Raw genomic sequence first — 19,343 nt, 5'->3', positions numbered from 1 at the left:
GTCAGTTTAATCTCAGACTCAATTGTAACATCAGTGTTAATATGGCACTGAAAAGCTGTTTCCTCAGAGAAACAGTTTGACTTATGTGGAAAAGTTTCCTGCCAGAGATGTGAGAAAAGCAGCTATAGCTGAGCTAAAGCTTAAAGCAGAACAAAGTAAGACTGCACTTTTGTTTATATTGTATTTTTTAGCCTATACTAGAACAATAGCATATACTGAGACATATTTACAGCCAAGATGGTAAAATGGACATAAAATGTTGTGGCTCCCAAGGTGGTTAGATTTTTGTTGAAAGGACAAAATGGCTCTTCTTAACATTTGGATTCACTGACTTAGACCACTTTGCATGGAAATAATTCATACAGAATTACAGCACGCTTTTACAACACGCCGGCCATAACAGAGACTTCTGAGAGTTAAGCAGGAAAGCATAAAAGAATAAAAGACTGGACCAGACAACAAGGCGGAGAACTGAAAGGACGACATACGCAAGACTTCACAAACAGACAAACAGAACCAAGCGCTGTTTACAAACAGGCCTAAAGCACTAACAGAGCCCAGGTGAACGCAGCGACGACAAGAGTGAGATAAAAGGGCCAGAACACAATCCCATGACGAGGCTCTGTGACAGATCTGCCTTTCAGCCTGTGTTCGTCTGCCAAAAGGAAACACGCTTATTGGTCTGATGAGAAATGTATAACACTCCAGTGGAAAGTTCTCTGTCAGATGCGAGAGTTATCCTCCGAGCCTCCGCTCAAGAGGAAGTATGACAGCTCCAGTCAGCACGTTCGTCAAAGCAGGAAACATTTTAGTGCTTAATTTTTGCTTTTGGGCATTGGCCGGAATGGACAGTGTCACTTCTAGCTCCACTGAAGGCGGTGTAGGCCCTCACAAGGTCACAGGCAGATTGAGTCATGTTGCGACTAAAATAGTGCAAGATTGTTTACTGGTGCTTGGTGGAAAAGGTGCAAAAAATGCAATTTTAACCGAAAATAGAAAAAAGAATGTACCAAAAAAAAAACATACACACACACACACACACACACACACATATATATATATATATATATATATATTATATAAGACAATCAGGCAAAAGCAGGAGAAGACTGTAAAAAGATAGCAAAGCGTTTTCAGGTAGCCGTTTAATCAGTTCATTATGCAATTAAGAAATGGCAGTTTACAGAAATGAAGGAGGTCAAGCTGAAATCTGGACGTCCACAAAAACATTCTGAGAGCTGCTCATAGCATTGCTAAACAGGCGAATCAAGCCTAAGTTTGACTGCAGAAGAGCTTCAGGAAGATTTAGCAGACTCTGGAGTGGTGTTGCTTTGTTCTACGTCAAGAATGTCACTCTAGTCCTTCTGGAAGTGGTAGATACATCACTCTTTACTGAAAGAGTCACTCTAAAAGCCTAATATAACAAGGTCAGATTTATGTTTATGTATTTTAACATTGTTTATTCGAGAAGGCCAAGAAATGCTAAAGAGCCGTAATGTTAGCTTCTTGCTAAAGTACTATTAGGAATCCCATAGATGTGCCAGCTGAAATGAGCATCGTCAAGGAGAAGGGCTATTTGCCCTCAGTTTTTGACAAATTTTTGAAGTGTTTGGCCTGAAGTGAAGGTCTAGCCCTAGTAGTCCCAGTTCGCCACTGAGGGGTAGCAGCATTCAGCTACAGTACTACAGAAGTCTGAGGAAGTTCTCACAAATATAGTAACACAAGTGTGCATTAATGTATGTTTCTCCTTTCGGGCTTTCCCAAAGCAATTTCGCTCTGGCACTGTCCACAACAACAAACACAACACAATCACACCGCGCCAGCGCAGAGGGAGAGAAAATGCAACAAAGCCTTTTACACCGCGCCAATAAACGCTGAATAACTGAAAACAAACAGTGGAAACAGGACGCAATTACAGATGCTGTTATGAAATTCGGGACATTATCGGCGCTGCGTCCAGGAGATGATGGACATGACGTGTGTAGGAGAGTATAGAAAGTGGCAGCGATCTCAGACGCTCTGCTGTTATTATAGGATTGTAAAAGTGAGATGTTGATTGTTTGGTGAAAAACAGCAATTTAGCCGGAGCGATGATTTATTTCTAAAAGAGAACAGCATTCCTGAGTGTGTGAATCACAGCGAGTCCGTGTGGTCCCCACACACACACACACTCAACACACTCAGCGCGAGAGCCGCCGTCATAAACACAGCGCCGCAGCCGTCGCCAAGCGGCGCGTCAACATCGCATTAGCATGGCAGGAGGCCAGAGCCCAGAGCATCAGAGAGAACCAGCAGCTCATCTACTCACACTGACACAGTAAAGCCGTAGATCAGCATAAAAATCTCAGCCCCCCCACCCTTCGCCGCCCACTGCACTGCAAGTGTAGACGATTCAGTTCATCACTTAATTATAAACTTCAATTCCAAAAAAGCTGGGACAGTAATAAAAACAGAAACCGCACCTTGTTCTTACAGTAAGACAAGCAAGACACTGTCTTAAGGTTAAGAAAGTCTTTCAGAACTTTTTTTCAAGAATACCTTCTTCTTAAAAAAATTAAGAAAGAAATTAAGAAAATTCTTAGATTTTTAGTTTTTAGTTTTTTCTTAGGCATGTTTTGAAGAATTAAAAGCACATTTAGGAAGTTTTTTCTTAAAACAGTTTTGTGAATCTCGTCTGTGCAGAACTCTACAGGAGGGAGCAGTTCTGCTGAAAACAGTTGAAGTTTTTGGCTTTTTCATTGGAATTGTACTGCAGTTTTATGTGGCTTTATGCGGCTGACCATCCGTTATTGTAGTCTGGACAATGCATAATCCTGACTGGTCACTTCCTGTTCTCGCCACAGCAGCCAATCAAACATGATTAAGCCTTTAAGGCCGACAAAAAAGTGCTTATTTCTGCTGTTTCACCTAAAACTAAAGAAGCAAACTTCAAAAAGCAAACATGTCCAGGCTGACTGAGTACATTTAGGGTGTGTGTGTGTGTGGGGGTGTTTTGGGGGGGGGTTTTGGATAAATTAGATTTTTTGTGAACTATCGCTTGAAGTGTTTATTATTTCTAACATCAGCGCTTAGCTGCGTTATCGTCGGTCTCAGTGAGGGGCTCTTTGAAGGAGCTGCCCTGATGCTGAGAACTTGGCTGATAGCGCTGATAAAGCAGGAGAGAGAGATTTACAGACCTGTCCTCCTGGCAGCTCAGTATTATTCGCAGTTATTGTCTAATACCTTGTTTGTCTGGCCAGTCCTTCATGAAATTAACGATGAGGAGAAATATGCAACCAAACTGTTCTTCTGACTAGATCACAAGATCTCAAATACTTTAAACAAAAAGGAAGAAAATGTAGTTGATTTCTACTGCATTCATGTTTGTTTGTGTTTATTTAGTGTTATATAGTGTTTTATAGTCAGACTCCAGAGATAAATAAAAGCCATTTTTAAGACTATATATGTGTATATATGTGTGTGTGTGTGTGTGTGTGGGGCAGGGGTGGGGTTGGGTGGTTGTTTGGTTGTGTACCTATGTGTGTATATATATATATATATATATATATACATATATATATATATATATATATATATATATATATATATATATATATGTACAAGTATGTACTCTCTTAAAAAGGATGGTTCTCAAGGGTTCTGTAGTAAAGGGAATGGTTCTATTAAGAACCATGTCTTCTATATAGAACCGTTTCAGGCTTAACTGGTTCTTTGCATGATGAAAGGTGTTGTATGTGGTTCTGTATACCCAATGTGAAGCTTGTAACACTAGAAGAACGCTTTTATGTGCTATACAGAACCATTTTCAAAAGGTTTTATATAGAAGTATACACAACACATTCTCCATCAATCTGAAGAACCGTTTCACTATGCAGAGAACCACGTAAGCATGAAATGGTTCTGTATAGAACTCATGGTTCTAAACAGAATGATTGTCTTTACTAAACAACCCTTGAAGGACCATCTTTTTCTGAGTGTACCTTTTGTAACTATGTATTATATATATATTGTCGCTTTTCAGAATAATTTCTCACATTTTTTAATGTTTATTGAAACATTTCTATAATGTAAAAATTTAAAAATTGATAATGAGTGGACCAATAGAAAGATTCTAAAATTATTTGGAAAAAAAATTCATTACATTAACTTCCTTAAAAAGTAAAGAAGGTTTTTGCCATAGTTACAGATTTGAAGAGTGGTTGGGACAGTGATGATATGTAAGTACCTACATGTCATTAGACATTTCTAAGCCTGGTCTTAAACCTAACCTCAAACTCAACCTGAGGAAAGGAAAAGAAATAAGAGAACATTTTTGTACAGTTTTTGTAAAGACTGCCAAACTGCAGCTCTTCACTCAGATGTCTCCCTCTTCAAAACTGAGGCTGTTTGTTATCATTTTATATCTATTAGTCAGTCAAACAGCTAATAACACAGTCTGCAGTACGTAAATTACTCACCATTTAGTGTCAGCTGACACACATATACACACACACACTCCTCTTTTGGCAGTATGTAGTTAGCGGCCAAAATGAAAGGAAAGAGGAGGGAAGGACAGAAGTCATCTGGATCAGCTTTTTCCCAAAAACTCCCCTTCTTATCTCTCTCTCACACACAGATGTTGGTGTTACTATACTTGTGAGGAATTTCATTGAATTCTGTATTACTGTAGCTGTGTATCGCTCCACCTACACCTGAACTGAACTCTGACATTCTACTAAACTGTCATAATGTCCTTTCATAAGGAGGACATTGGGTCCTCACAAAGTGATAAAGACGAGTACACACACCCACACATACACACACTGTCTGTGATATCTGTTAAGTGGAGGTGAGAACAGCCTGTTTGACCTTCTTCCCTGATGAGGCCTTCAGTCCTGCTGAGGTAGAGAGAGAGAAGAGAAGAAGAGAAGAGGGAAAGAGAGAAAGAGAGAGAGATGACCAAAGGGATGGAGAAAAATAGAGAAAGAGGAAAGAGAATGAAGAGAGAATAGAGAGAAAAAAGAGAGAAGGAAAAAAGAAAGAGGAGAAGAGAGAGGGTGGAGAGAGAGACCATAGGGAGCAAGAGAGAATAGAGAAAGAGAAAAGAGAGAGAAGAAAAAAGAAAGAGTAGAGGGTTGAGAGGGTTATGTTTTTTTTTTTCAATATGTTAAACTCAAATAAACAGTAATTGTGTGTTGGAATGTGCAGAAGCTGGAGGATTTGATAACTTACGTTCACTTAGGAATTCAATAAAACTCATTTAAATTTGACCAGGAGTTTTGCATATGACTATATGTGAGTCTTAAAGGCACAATATCAAAAACAGCCTGTTTAAGGGCTGTGAGGGATAAAGACACAGTGGAAAATGACCATGTAGAAAATAATTATGGCTGTTTTTGGTATATAAAACTACACATGTTTATAAGTACAACACCTCAGGGAAAAATATTCACGAAAAATGTAGGGTATGGGCCCTTTAATGTCCTCTGTATTGGTTGTGTAATATTCTGTTAAAAATATTTTCTGTATTTTTTTCTGACACTGAAAAATGTGTAGCTTGTACTCAGTGGATGTTTTGACTAAAGACTGAATAAATGAAGGGTGGTTTCTGACTTTTGCACAGCACTGTTCACTCAGCGGAACCAGGCGAGAGAATGCTTGTGTGTGTGATGTCTAAAGTGAGTGTGCAGAACCAACACAGCACACAGTCTTTGTGTTCCCTCCATAGAGAGGCAGCCACCCTGAATCCTGAGCCCTGAGCGCTGCAGGGCAGGTGCCCCTATTAGCGTGCATGTGTTCGGGGTGTCGTTGTGGGTGAACAGAAACATCTTTGGCATCACCGTCCGGCATTCAGAGTTTACGCTGTGTGTGTTTGTGAGGTCAGTGCAGATGTTAAACAGCAGCATTCCAGCAGAACGTAGCCTGACACAAACACTCAGCATGGACACACAGTCAGGGGAACCCCAGGTGTTCAGAGAAGGGCCAAAGATTTCTGTGAAATAATAGAAAAATACAGACAAACTTGGGTTCTATTTTTTTAAAGAAAGAGAGAGCTTGTTGTATTGCTAAGGCCTATTTGGTTGGCGTTAGCTTTCCATGGGGTAGTGGGTAATACCAGTTGGTGGTGACCATGGGCAGTGGTGGTGTTCATGATAGCCATGCGCAGTGGTGGTGTTTGTGATGACTGTGTGCAGTGGTGGTGTTTGTGATGACCATGTGCAGTGGTGGTGTTCGTGATGACCGTGTGCAGTGGTGGTGTTTGTGATGACTGTGTGCAGTGGTGGTGTTCATGATGACCGTGTGCAGTGGTGGTGTTTGTGATGACCGTGTGCAGTGATGGTGTTCATGATGACCGTGTGCAGTGGTGGTGTTTGTGATGACCGTGTGCAGTGATGGTGTTCATGATGACCGTGTGCAGTGGTGGTGTTTGTGATGACTGTGTGCAGTAGTGGTGTTGATGATGACCGTGTGCAGTGGTGGTGTTCGTGATGACTGTGTGCAGTGATGTTCATGATGACTGTTTGCAGTGGTGGTGTTCCTGATGAGTGGGTAATAGTGTTGTTAGTGGAGAGTTTGTGTCAGTATGGTGGTTTTAGTGATGAGCGGGGGGCTCAGTCGTGCTCTTGTTAGCGGTTGTGTGTAATCTGTAGCCGGAGGGGGTGAGTGGATCAGTTTCAGATCCAGAGCAGACAGGTTATTGCCCCCACAGCTCCACAGCCTCATTAACAGCTCCAGCTTACAGCGCTGGGAAACTCATCCAGAGCTTTAGGAGGATTAGACCATACAGCCTCCTTCTGAGACGGGCTTTTCTGGCTCTACAGATCGGAAGTTCTCTTCAGAGTTTCTGACACGTCTCTTCCAACTTCCCGAACTCCCACTGACCTGACCATAGACCTCTGAAGCCACTGTCATTCTGCAGTCGGTGTCATGCCCATATTAGGAATTCTGGGTCTAGGCTATCCCTATTAGGAAAAATTAATGGCGTTTTCACCAAAATCTCATACTGTGGTTAACAAAAAGGTTCCAGATTCCATGCATTTTGTGGGATGTACGTTTCTCCTCTGAATGTCCCCAGATTCTCTTCATCTTTAAATTGTTAAGGAGCTGAAATATAAACACAAACCAGCAAGCTTTATCAAAAGTGGTAGTTAGAAGGGTTTAGGACAGTTTCAGCCTGCAGTTAGCGGAGCTTGTGCTGGTATATGCCATTTCAGTGCACAGTAGTGTTCACTTGCATTATCCATATTTTGATTCCTTAACTACCTCGTAATTCAGGGGATCCAGTAACTCTTGGGGGAAAATGTACATAGGACATATTTTTGTTTACTATTACAGATCATTATAGCAATTTTTGAAAAATTATTTTTTTCATAGATAAATCTGCTGACGTCCAGCGTTCCTTATATGAGTATGACACTGATTACAGAAATCAGATTTACAAATTTTAAGTCCCCCTTAACGCATATGTGGTCAGTCAGCAAGGATATGTTTGGTGTATGAAGGCTGCATCTTTAGTTTTGCGCTGGACTAATCGTTACTGATCTGTTCTAATGGATGCTTGTCTGTGTTTGTTTGTGTGACTGACGGATGGTTTAATAAAACATGAGTTGCAGTGGCGGGCGGTTGCACTGGGGCTCAGTGAATGGCAGCGCCACTGCACGCTAAACAAATAATAAATAAACATGGTAGGCTAATTAAACTCACTGCCAGCAACGTTATTCATGAGTAAACACGGCAGCGGCGGCTCTCGTGCCGGGCCAGCGCTGGGACAGGGACGGTAATTGGAGGAGTCATCAGAGAGTAAAGGGAGATCCTAATGAGAGCTGTGGGTCCCCATCTGGCATCATTATTAGGACCAGTTTAATCACTCCTACCTCTTCCACTGAGATTTCCACCTGTAACATTATCTCAGATTTGCGTCCAGTAACTTCACTGCTTACTCGTTATTAAACTTTAATAGAGACTTGGGGCAGAATGATCAGTGACGTACTCCAAAGGTTAACTCCCACACTCTTAAAAAACAGGGTTCTCCAAGAGTTCTTTAGTAAAGCCAATGGTTGTATATAGAACCATGAACATTCAAAGAACCATTTGCATGCTTAAATGGTTCTTTGCATGGTTCAGATTGATAATGCTGATAATGAGAATATGTTCTATATGTAATATTTTTGGAATTGGTTCTATCTAGCACCAAAAAAGTACTGCTTTTGTTACAAGCTTGACATTGTCTCAATAGAATAACTCTTTTTGATGCTATATAGAACCATTGTAACAGAAGATGCCGCTATATAGAACCATATAAAACCATCATGACATTAGAAGAACCCTTTTTGGTGCTATATAGAACCATATAGAACCATAGCAACAATAGACGAACATTTTTTGGTTCTGTATAGAACCAAATAGAGCCACTGTAACAATAGAAGAACACTTCTTGGTGGTGTATAAAACCATATATAACCATTGTATCAATAGAAGAATGTTTTTTGGTACTATATAGAACCATTGTAACAGTAGATGGTGCTATATAGAACTATACAGAACCATCATAACAATAGCAGAACCCTTTGTGGTGCTATATAGAACCATATAGAACCATTGTAACAAAAGAACAGTTTTTGGTGCTGTATAGAACCATGTAGAACCATTGTAACAATAGAATAATGATTTTTGGTGCTGTATGGAAGTATTGTAACAGTAGATGGTGTGATATAGAACCATATAGACAACACTCCATAAAACATCTCCATCAATATAAAGATCCATTTCCTCATGCAGAGAACCATTTAATCATGCAAATCGTTCTTTGAGTGTTCATGGTTCTGTGTAGAACCGTTGTCTCTACCAAAAATTCCTCTAGATCCATCTTAATTAAGAGTGCAGTGTATATATATTGTGTTCACACAGATTGTACATACTTTTACACTGTGCTTTCACACTGTACTGATATACTCTCTCTCTCTCTCTCTCTCTCTCTCTCTCTCTCTCTCTCTCTCTCTCTCTCTCTCCCCGCAGCTTGTAACTGTAACCTGCACGCGCGACGCTGCCGCTTTAATATGGAGCTGTATAAGCTGTCGGGGAGGAAGAGCGGAGGAGTCTGCCTCAACTGCCGCCACAACACAGCGGGACGCCACTGCCATTACTGCAAGGAGGGCTACTACAGAGACATGTCCAAGCCCATCTCCCACAGGAAGGCCTGCAAAGGTACGATGGGGCCGGGGTGGGACACGGCGCGCCTCATTTGTCTGCTTTTATCGTCTCTGTCGCTCACAGGTGTCATTTACGCCGGGGGCGGTCCTGGTATACGTCCCCACCACTGCTTAAAATGTCGCCACCACTTTGTGAAGGTGCAGTCTTTTGAAAATGTTTCTGGTTTGCAGCAGAAACCTGTCTCTCATCACACAGCCTTCATACTGTAACGAGTGGGGTACTCCTGAGAAACTTAGACAAGACAGGGTTCTGGTCCATACTCAGCCTTACTTGAATTTCAGCAGAAAACAGCATGCAAATGAGGGGGAAAGCACAGTGGCCGTGCTAGCTCTCGGCTCACTAGCCATGTTTACACGCAGCCTGATAATCCGTTACAAATCCAACCAAATCAGAATGTTTGGAAACATGAACATTGGCTGAACTTATGGGTGGATAACGCATTCAGTCAGCGCTAGAAGCAGCTTGTTTTAAGAAGTGGTAAATACAAACAGAACAGACTGAACCAAAATATGGTCAATAATGGTCAAATATTGTTGTGTTCGAGGCTGTAATGTCAAATGTTGTGGGGGAAATAGGGTCCATATGCCATAAGGAGTGCGAAGGTGATCCATTTTTCCTACTACAACAGAGAAAGAGAGAGAGAGTCTGTTGGGAAATCTACCATCTGCGTTCTGCTTTATCCTCCTTACGGCTCCCCAGTTCTCCTTATTCTATGTTAGGTTTAATTTGAAACTGTCAATAAATGCTGCCATGTTTTGAAGCTCCAACTTGCTTCAGAGTAATTTAGTTGCTTTGAACAGTGTGCTTAAGTGACTGGGTTTCACCTCAGAGCAGCTAGCCCCGACTCGGAGACTGTTTAGAGTAATTAAGTTCCCCTTAGGAGCGGGCAGTGTAGTTTGGGTTTAGCACATCGATCATCTCCGTGCAAACATGCAACTCTCTGTAGAAACAACACAGCAATACTGTACAAGTAAACTAATATTGGCAAATTATCATCTAAATTTTTAAAACTTTGTCTGCATAAATGACAGTGACTCAGCATCTGAGAAAGGATGTAGCCCTTTTACTACAGTTGCCGTCACTCCTCAGTTTCCTCTCTTTCCCCTCATTGCTAATGAGAAAGGCGTATCACAGGTTGACTGTACTGGATGTGCTAGCGAGGTGCTCACGCTGTCTGTGGAGCTGGCTAATGCGGCGCTTTGGTTTTTCGCCATTGTGTTTTCTTTCACAAAGAGGAATCACACTTTCGAGCGCTTCCCAAGATCCACCTTCTGCTAAATATGCTAAAGCAGAGCCTATAAAAAAAACAATCTATATCACACACATACGTATCGCCTCAGATAGAGAACAACAGACAGTGCGGCATCTGTGTATTTATACCTTTGTACCCCACACTGGCCACACCCAGCCTGCCTTTTAGAATAAAAGACCCCAGCAGAAGCAAACGCAGTGAATACATGAAGAAACATTACTTGAACAGACTAGACCTTTATTTTAAAACTGAACAGAACTGTTCTTTCTGCTCCCCCTCCTCCTCGTCCTCGCCCAGACCATTTTGCTCAAAGAAAAGTTATACTCATGCGTACGCTCCACGGTTGCATAATGTGTTCTCAAAATCTGTTCTCAAAACCTCAAGTCTGTTCTCAAAGTGTTCTTAAAATCTGTTAATATCATATAAAAAGCTGTGAGTTGTGCTTTTCAGAATTTATCACATAAAAATAAGCAGACGTGGATAGAGGAGCCTAAAACAACACTGAAGTAAAGATTTGTAACTCAGAAGATGAAACAGAAAGGCGTATCAGGTTGGCGCTCCAGAGTGAGAGCTGTGAGGCAGTAAAGCAGTGAACAGCAGGAAATGGAAACTCACTGTATTATCAGAGTGACATGGCGGTACTGATTTTTAGTTTTACCAGTATTGCTAAATGTCGCTCATTAATGCCAACTGTTTTGCGTCTGATACTCTGACATAGTCGTACATATATTTGTAAAACACATCGATATTGTTTTTAATCCATAACACCCCATACCCCCCACCACCTCCGCCCCCTTTTTGAGTAATAAAAAGATGGTCACACAAAAAAATTGCCCAGCTCTACTTGTTAACTCTTTGTCAGTCGCTTGGGGGGAAAAACTCTTGCATTCCGGGGCAGTTTGGGTTTTGGGGGTGGGAGTAGGGAGGTTAGGGGGGTTATATGTTTCTGACACTGAGTTATTTGGCTTCATTTTGGGGGGGAGGAGCTGACAGGACAAGACAAACAAACAGAGCGGAGCGGAGGTGTGAAGAGAGCTGAGTTACAGCTGAGATGTCCGGGAGGAGTGGGGGCGGGGGGTTGAGGGGGGTTAGAGAGAGAGAGAGAGAGAGAGAGAGAGAGTGTTGCAATTTTGCTGAGTTTAACCAACAGATGTTACAGGAGAGAGAGAAAGAGAGACAGACAAGAAAGAAAAGAGAATGAGAGAAAGAGCAAGAGAGAGAGAGGGAGACCCTCTTCATTGTTACCTGTGATCTTCCATAGCTGCTAACGTGAAACATCCAGGTGATGTGGTAAGGCGAGGCCTACCCCATCACCAGTGAATACCATCCCTTGCACTGTAAAATATGTGTGTATAGATGTACTTACCTGTGTCTGCCTGTGAAAGGAGAATTAGCAAAAGGGGGACAGCAGGGAGACCTACGTACCTTATCCTTATCGGGAGGATCCACCGATGGGGAGAAAGGGGGGGGGTCTATTCCTCATCTAATATCCTGTGAGAGGAAAAAGAAAATAATTAAGTTGTTATAAGTTAATGGGCCCAGACAATGTATATACCGGTAACAAATTGTTCAACCTAGGTTGTTTGTATATAGCGCTGTCATTTGTTTCATGTGTAAACCACACTGTTGTAACCTCATGGTGGGGAATGGGATCTCCTAAGGCGGGGCTTTGGACTTAAAACCCGAGGGTCTCTAAGAGAGAGGACTACTTCTCCCCATGACTCTGTTTGACTGAAAAACACTAGCAGCTTGTAGTGTCTTAAGTAACGGTGTGGGGGAAGTTATAAAGGGAGTTGGGACCCAGCCTCGCGGCTGCTTCCCATGCCATGACTAAGCCTGACACTTAGTATATATTGTAAATACTTTACTTTCCGTTTATTTTTCGTTTTGTACAGTTTTTCTTTCCTGTTTTCACATCGTGTAAATAAACTACTTGTTCGTGCACTCTACTTTTAGTCTTGCTCATCCTATTGGTTGGCTCACCCTCGCAGACCTTACCAGTAAGCCACACGTAAAACCCCAAATCCTCTTCACAGGGTTTAACATCTTCACAATCCAAAAGACAGGATTAAAAGAAAGGAAGAAAGGAACAAGAAAAATTACCAGAAGAACAAATAAAAAACAAAGAGAAGAAAGAAATAAGGAAGCAAAGAAAGTGCAGAAGAAAGAAGAAAAGAAAAAAAGAAAAGATGCAAAAAAAGAGAAGAAAAGTATCAAATTAAGAAAAAGAAAGAAAGAAAGAAAGAAAAGTAAAAGAAAGAAAGGATGGGTGGATGGAGAAAAAAGAAAGTATCATGAAGGAAGGAAGGAGGAAATAAGAAGAAAAAATGTATAAAGAAAGAAAAGATAAAGACAAAGGAAGAAAGAAAGAAGCAAATACAGTACAGAAAGAAAGAAAGAAAGGAATACTTTAAGGAAGGAAGAAAGGAGAAAACAACAAAAAAATATAAAGGAAGAAAAATAAGAAGGAAAGACAAAGGGAAGGAAGGAAGGAAGAAAGAATCAAAGGCAGTACAGGAGAAAGAAAAAACATGGAAGAAAGAAAAAAGAAGACAAGAAAGTATGGAATGAAGGAAGAGAGGATATAAGAAAGACAGGAAAGATGGAAGGAGGAAGGACAGAGAGCTGAACAGCTGCACTCCTGTGCTGCAGTGCAGCCGCAGAGCTGGGGATGCTGGGAAATCGTCAGCCTGTGCTGAAGGCTGGAGATGCTGTTGGGCCAAACAGATAAATAAATGACCCTAAACAGATAAACAGATGAATAAATCAGTCCATCCATCAGCGCGGCAGGTGGAGCGGTGGGGGGAGTTTTCTCCTCTTGGTGGGAGACGGGGGAGACGGGGGTGGGGGTGGCTGAAAAACTGACCACACTGTTTATTTTCCTGCACTGCAGCCTCGGCCTTCAGCTCTTTAACTCAGCCTCCTAAAAAGAGGGTTCTCAAAGTGTTCTTTAATAAAGACAGTTGTTCTGTTTAGAACCCTGAGTTATATATTGAACCACCTGCTTGCTTAAATGTTTTTTTGCATGGTGAAATGGTTCTTCAGATTAATGGAGAATGTGCTGTATATGGTTCTATATGGAACCTTTTTGAAAATGTTTCTATGTAGCACTAAAAATGATGTTACAAGTTTGACATCGAAACAATAGCAGATCCCTTTTAGATGCCATGTGGAACCGTTGTAACAATAGAAGATTCCTTTTTGATGCTTTATAGAACCATTGTACCAATAGAAGAACCCTTTTTGACACTATATAGAACCATTGGAACAATAGAAGAACGCTTTTTGAGGCTATATAGAACCATTGTAACAATAGAAGAACCCTTTTTGATGCTTTATAGAACCATTGTAACAATAGAAGAACTCTTTTTGACGCTATATAGAACCATTGTAACAATAGAAGAACGCTTTTTGTTGCTATATAGAACCATCATAACAATAGAAGATTCCTTTTTGATGCTATATAGAACCATCGTAACAATAGAAGAACCTTTTTTGTTGCTATATAGAACCATTGTAACAATAGAAGAACTCTTTTTGATGCTATATAGAACCATTGTAACAATAGAAGAACCCTTTTTGTTGCTATATAGAACCATTGTAACAATAGAAGAACCTTTTTTGTTGCTATATAGAACCATTGTAACAATAGAAGAACCCTTTTTGATGCTATATAGAACCATTGTAACAATAGAAAACCCCTTTTTGTTGCTATATAGAACCATTGTAACAATAGAAGAACCTTTTTTGTTGCTATATAGAACCATTGTAACAATAGAAGAACCCTTTTTGTTGCTATATAGAACCATTGTAACAATAGAAGAACCCTTTTTGATGCTATATAGAACCATTGTAACAATAGAAAACCCCTTTTTGATGCTATATAGAACCATTGTAACAATAGAAGACCCCTTTTTGTTGCTATATAGAACCATTGTAACAATAGAAGATTCCTTTTTGATGCTATATAGAACCATTGTAAGAATAGAAGAACCTTTTTTGTTGCTATATAGAACCATTGTAACAATAGAAAACCCCTTTTTGATGCTATATAGAACCATTGTAAGAATAGAAGAAACCTTTATGATGCTATATAGAACCATCATAACAATAGAAGAACTCTTTGTGATGCTATTTAGAACCATTGTAACAATAGAAGAAACGTTTTTGATGCTATCCAGAACCATTGTAACAATAGCAGAATCCTTTTTGATGCTATCCAGAACCATATAGAACCATCATAACAATAGAAGAACTCTTTGTGATGCTATTTAGAACCATTTTCAAAGAGGTTCAATGTAAAACCACATTCTCCATCAATCAAAAGTACCATTTCAGCATGCAGAGAGCTATTTAAGCATGAAATGGTTCTGTAAAGAACTCATTGTTCTCAATAGAACCTTTGCCTTTACTAAAGAACCCTTGAAGAACCATCTTTTTAAGTGTACAGTGAGGGAAAGCTCGGGTGCTGCTCACACTGATCAAATTAATACATTGTTGTTGATGCAGACATCCTGCCTTCCACCCAATGACAGCTGGGATAGGCTCCAGCACCCCACTGCGACCCAGAAGGATAAGCGGTTTAGGTGATGGATGGATGGATGTTGATGCAGACGCACGTGCAGTGAAACTCCTCTGGTGCCGATTTAAACAAGCCGCTTTCTGTTTTTTGTATAGGTTCCTTCGGGTTCATGTGGTAATCAGCTCCCAACAGAGCTGAGAACATATTAATAGAGGTTTTATAGAGTGTCCTATCGCATTGATCTCAAAAACACCTTAACATCTGTTTAATTATCTCTGTTCAACCTTCGTATCTATTAGCTGTACATCACTGCAAACTGTTTGCAGGCAAATTAATGAGTATTTCATATTTGAGTGTGTTTTATATATTTCGTGTGCATATTAATAGTAGTTATTAGTAGGGGGTGGGCAATATGATGATCGTTACTGAGATAAATCATCACAATGCATTTTTCTGAAAATCGTGGATATTGTTAGTACTTAAAGAACACTAACTACGTGTTTCATTACAGAATGAGCTTAATTAGTTTTGTTTAACTGCATTTAGTCCAGCGCAGTTTGTAAAACACTGAACAAAAACATTGTTATTAATAATTATAATCTTTATTTACAGAGCCCATATCATACCAGTGGCAGCTCAAAGTGCTTTACAGACCGGAGATAATGTTTAACAGTAATAGACAAGAAAGTATCAGATCAGATTAAAGAGATAAACAAAGTTTTAGAAATAAAGTTTTAATGAAGCGCTGAGTTAAAGAGCTGCGTTTTCAGATGTTTATTAAAAGTGAGCTCTGAGCTTGACTGTCTACTACTAATAAAATGTGAACTGAGCTCCACAGTTTAGAAGCAGAACAACAGAAAGAGTCTCTCCACATTTTCTGTATTTTATGGAAGGTGTTTGCGGAAGGTCAGTATCTGCAGATCTAAGATCATAAACAGACACACATTTAGGAGCTTTAAGGTCAATTAGAGCTTTAAAAACCAGCAGCAAAGCTTTAAAATCTCTCCTAAAAGATCCAAGCAGTCAGTGCAGTGTGTAAACGGAGTGATATGAGCTCTCTGTACTGGTGTTGTGAGGATCTGTGCTGCTGCATTCTGTATGAGTTGTAGAGGATGGACTGTTTTTCTCCAGTAAGAAGATCATTACAGTGATCAACTCTGCTGAACAAACTTAGCAACAAGTCTTTCTGCATCGCTCTGAGAGAGAAAAGTCTGAACTTTAGTGATATTTTTCACATGATATAAAGCTACTTTAGTGACTGTGTTTACATGCAGATAAAACAGAGCTCAGAGTCTAAGATCACACCCAGGTTTCTACTGCAGGTTTGGTATATGAAGCTAAAGAGCCGAGCTTCTCATAAAGCAGCTTTCTCTGAGTTTCAGTACTGAGAATCAGTATTTCAGTTTTTTTGTTATTTAGTTGTAGAAATGTTTGTGAGAAATATCTGACACACAGCTGGTCAGTCTGTCTGTAGAGTCTTGATCATCAGAAGGAGTCGAAATGTATAATTGCATGTCATCAGCGTAGCTGTGAAAATTAATATGTTTCCTAATGACATCACCTAGAGGCAACATGTACAGAGAGAAAAGCAAAGTCCCTAAAACTGAACCCTGTGGGACTCCGCAAGAAATGGTAATTGTTTTAGATGAATGATTTCCCAGCTAAACCATGAACTGTCTATTAACTAAAGATGCAGGTTCCTTTATTGTCGCACTGTTAAGCTGTAGGAAATATTGTGACATTCAATTTTGTGATTATTACTACTATTATTACTATTATAGTATCGTTTCTAACCTATTAAACTATTCTAACTAATTACATCTCAGAAGAACTATATATATATATATATATAAATAAAACTATATAACTAAATATCGTTATGCACATTGTGTATTGTAATAAAGTCTTGAAGTATCATGATACATTAATCTCTTGAAACTGACTGTGTTGCCAGTAGCATGAAAATCACCCACATCTTACATATTGTTTAATAATCTAATAATAATAAGGCGTAGAGATGTGCTTCATCAAAAGCATTTAGATTAGATTAGATTAGATTAGATTAGACTAGATTAGATTCAACTTTGTCATTGTGCAGAGTACAAGTACAGAGCCAGTGAAAAGCAGTTAGCATCTAACCAGACGTTTGTATTTAGTGAATATTTTGTGCTGTTATTTATTCACTACACTATAAAAAATGAGAGGCCTGCTCATTTTCCCCACTAGCTGGCACTCCTTCTATCACACAGTCTTATCAGCCACCTTTCCCTCTTGGGCTTCTGGATATAGACAGCTATGGCATTGCTGGGATTCAAACTCACAATCTCCTGATGTTGGGATGAATTATTAGACAGTTCCACCACATGAGACCCTGCCATGCTTTACAGTTAAAACAGCAAACATTTTCTCCAGTGTTTTAAACATTTGTCGAAAAAAAATCTGAGTTGCTTCATGTGTTTCCGAGTGGTGAGGTGGACTAAGCCGTCACCCGGCTTACAGGAGGTTGTGAGTTTGAGTCCCTGTAATGCCATAGCTGCCCTTAAGTGTGTACCTAAAAGGAAAAGACGTCTAGCAGGATTCTGTGATGGAAAGAGTCCTGGCTAGTGGGGAAATTGAGTGTAAAAATTAGGAGAACTTTTGACTCAACTAAGAAGTTTGAGTTGTGTGAACTCTTGTGTCCTCAAATTGAGTCAACTCAAGAAAAGCTGTGTAATCAGTTACTATATCATTTTGAGTTGAGCTGACCTCTCATTTATAAAAGCAGCAGGAAAATAAGACCTTTAGAGCAGTAATAAGTCACAATTCCGTCCTAGAAACTAGTAAATTGGTCATTTGTAATAAAAATGTTTATGTTTACGATTAAATATAATGTTAGTTATGAAAATCCGTTTCTTTCCATTTGCCAAATTCATTGTCGCTAAATGCAGATTTAAAGAAAGATCAACAGCCGAGTGTTAATTTGGTAATTGTCCCTACACCTCTGTGAGGTTATTACACATTTAATTACAGCATATTCTAATCGAGCATGTTTTAATGGAGGGTTTTGTAGAGCGTCTCCTGTGAGAAAGATTAATGACAGTGTTAATACACAAAGGAACTACAAACACGCCTAACCAACATCTTTATTTTGCTGCAGTCCTGACTGACGTTAACCTCTCTCTCTCTCTCTCTCTCTCTCTCTCTCGCTCTCTCGCTCTCTCGACTCTCCTGTCTGCCTGGAATGCAAACACACATTCATCATCCGCCCGTGAGCCCTCATGCCGCGTCTCATCGCACAGAGGGAACCTCTTTTCTTCTCCTTTTTTCTCTCTTTGTTTTTCCATGTTTCTGCGGTGTGTGTAAGACTTGATTCTTTCAGCGTCTCATTCCTCTCCTGTGGGGGGTTATAGTGTGGCGGGAGGTGGGGGGTTGGTGAGCGTCCGCTGCTCCAAATGAGCCGTTTCAGCGGCTGCGCTTCGTTCACACCCACAGTGGCCACGACGCGATACGAAGAGTGGCTCTGGAAATGGTGGTTACCTGTGTGGAGCGATCGGAAATCAGCAGAACAGACACTTTAACACCTTCACAATCTTTTCCTCACCTGTCGGGATGGCAGACAGGGCCGGGCTGAAGCCTGCAGGGTGCTGAGTGAAGAGTTAGGATCACCAAATTTGGGAGGGGTGGAACTTTTTGAAATGATGCAGGAGGTGGAGAAAAAAGCTTATATTACTAATAAACATAATTTTGAGAGTTGAACAAACTGTATAAACTGTATTACACTTTTAATAAAGGGTTCTTTAGTAAAGGAAACGGTTATATTTAGCTCTATGTGGAACCATTTTCATGCTTAAATGTTTTGTTCCATGGTGGAATGGTTCTTCAGATTGATGGAAAGTGTGTTGTTTTTGAAAACGGTTCTATATAGCACCACAAAGTGTTCTGCTATTGTTACACTCCTAAAAATGATGGTTCTTCAAGGGCTCCTTAGTAAAAAAAATGGTTCTATATAGAACCACAAACACTTAAAGAACCCTTTGCATGATTAAAGGGTTCTTTGCATTGTGAAAGGTTCTTTAGAATGTGCTGTAGATAGTTCTATGTAGAACCTTTTCAAAAAGGGTTCTAAATAGCACTATGCCAAGCTTGTAACAATAGAAGAACACTTTTTGGTGCTGCATAGAACCCTTTTAACAAAGGTTCTGTATCAGACCATCTCTAGCACATTTTCCAACAATCTGAAGAACACTTTCGTGATGCAAAGAACCCTGTAATCATGCAAAAGTTTCTTTGAGTGTTCATGGTTCTATCTAGAACCATTTCTTTACTAAAGAACCGTTGAAGGACCATCTTATTTTAAAGAGTGTACGAATAGCCACCAGTGTGTTGGGGTGTATATTTTAG

General features: G+C 40.1%; 1 protein-coding gene across 1 annotated transcript in view; it reads left to right on the top strand.

Moving 5' to 3' along the window:
* The window catches only part of ntn1a (netrin 1a), a 92,073-nt gene that overhangs the window by 42,044 nt on the left and 30,686 nt on the right, over positions 1-19,343 (top strand). The window contains exon 2 of the mRNA XM_036570606.1: positions 8,995-9,183. Coding sequence (XP_036426499.1) covers positions 8,995-9,183 — 189 coding nt within the window. The remainder of the gene's footprint in view (positions 1-8,994; positions 9,184-19,343) is intronic.

This window comes from Colossoma macropomum, unplaced genomic scaffold, assembly GCF_904425465.1.
Source record: "Colossoma macropomum unplaced genomic scaffold, Colossoma_macropomum, whole genome shotgun sequence".
NCBI lineage: Eukaryota > Metazoa > Chordata > Actinopteri > Characiformes > Serrasalmidae > Colossoma > Colossoma macropomum.
Note: the sequence above shows the minus strand (reverse complement) of the source record. Positions and strands in the feature narration are given on the sequence as shown.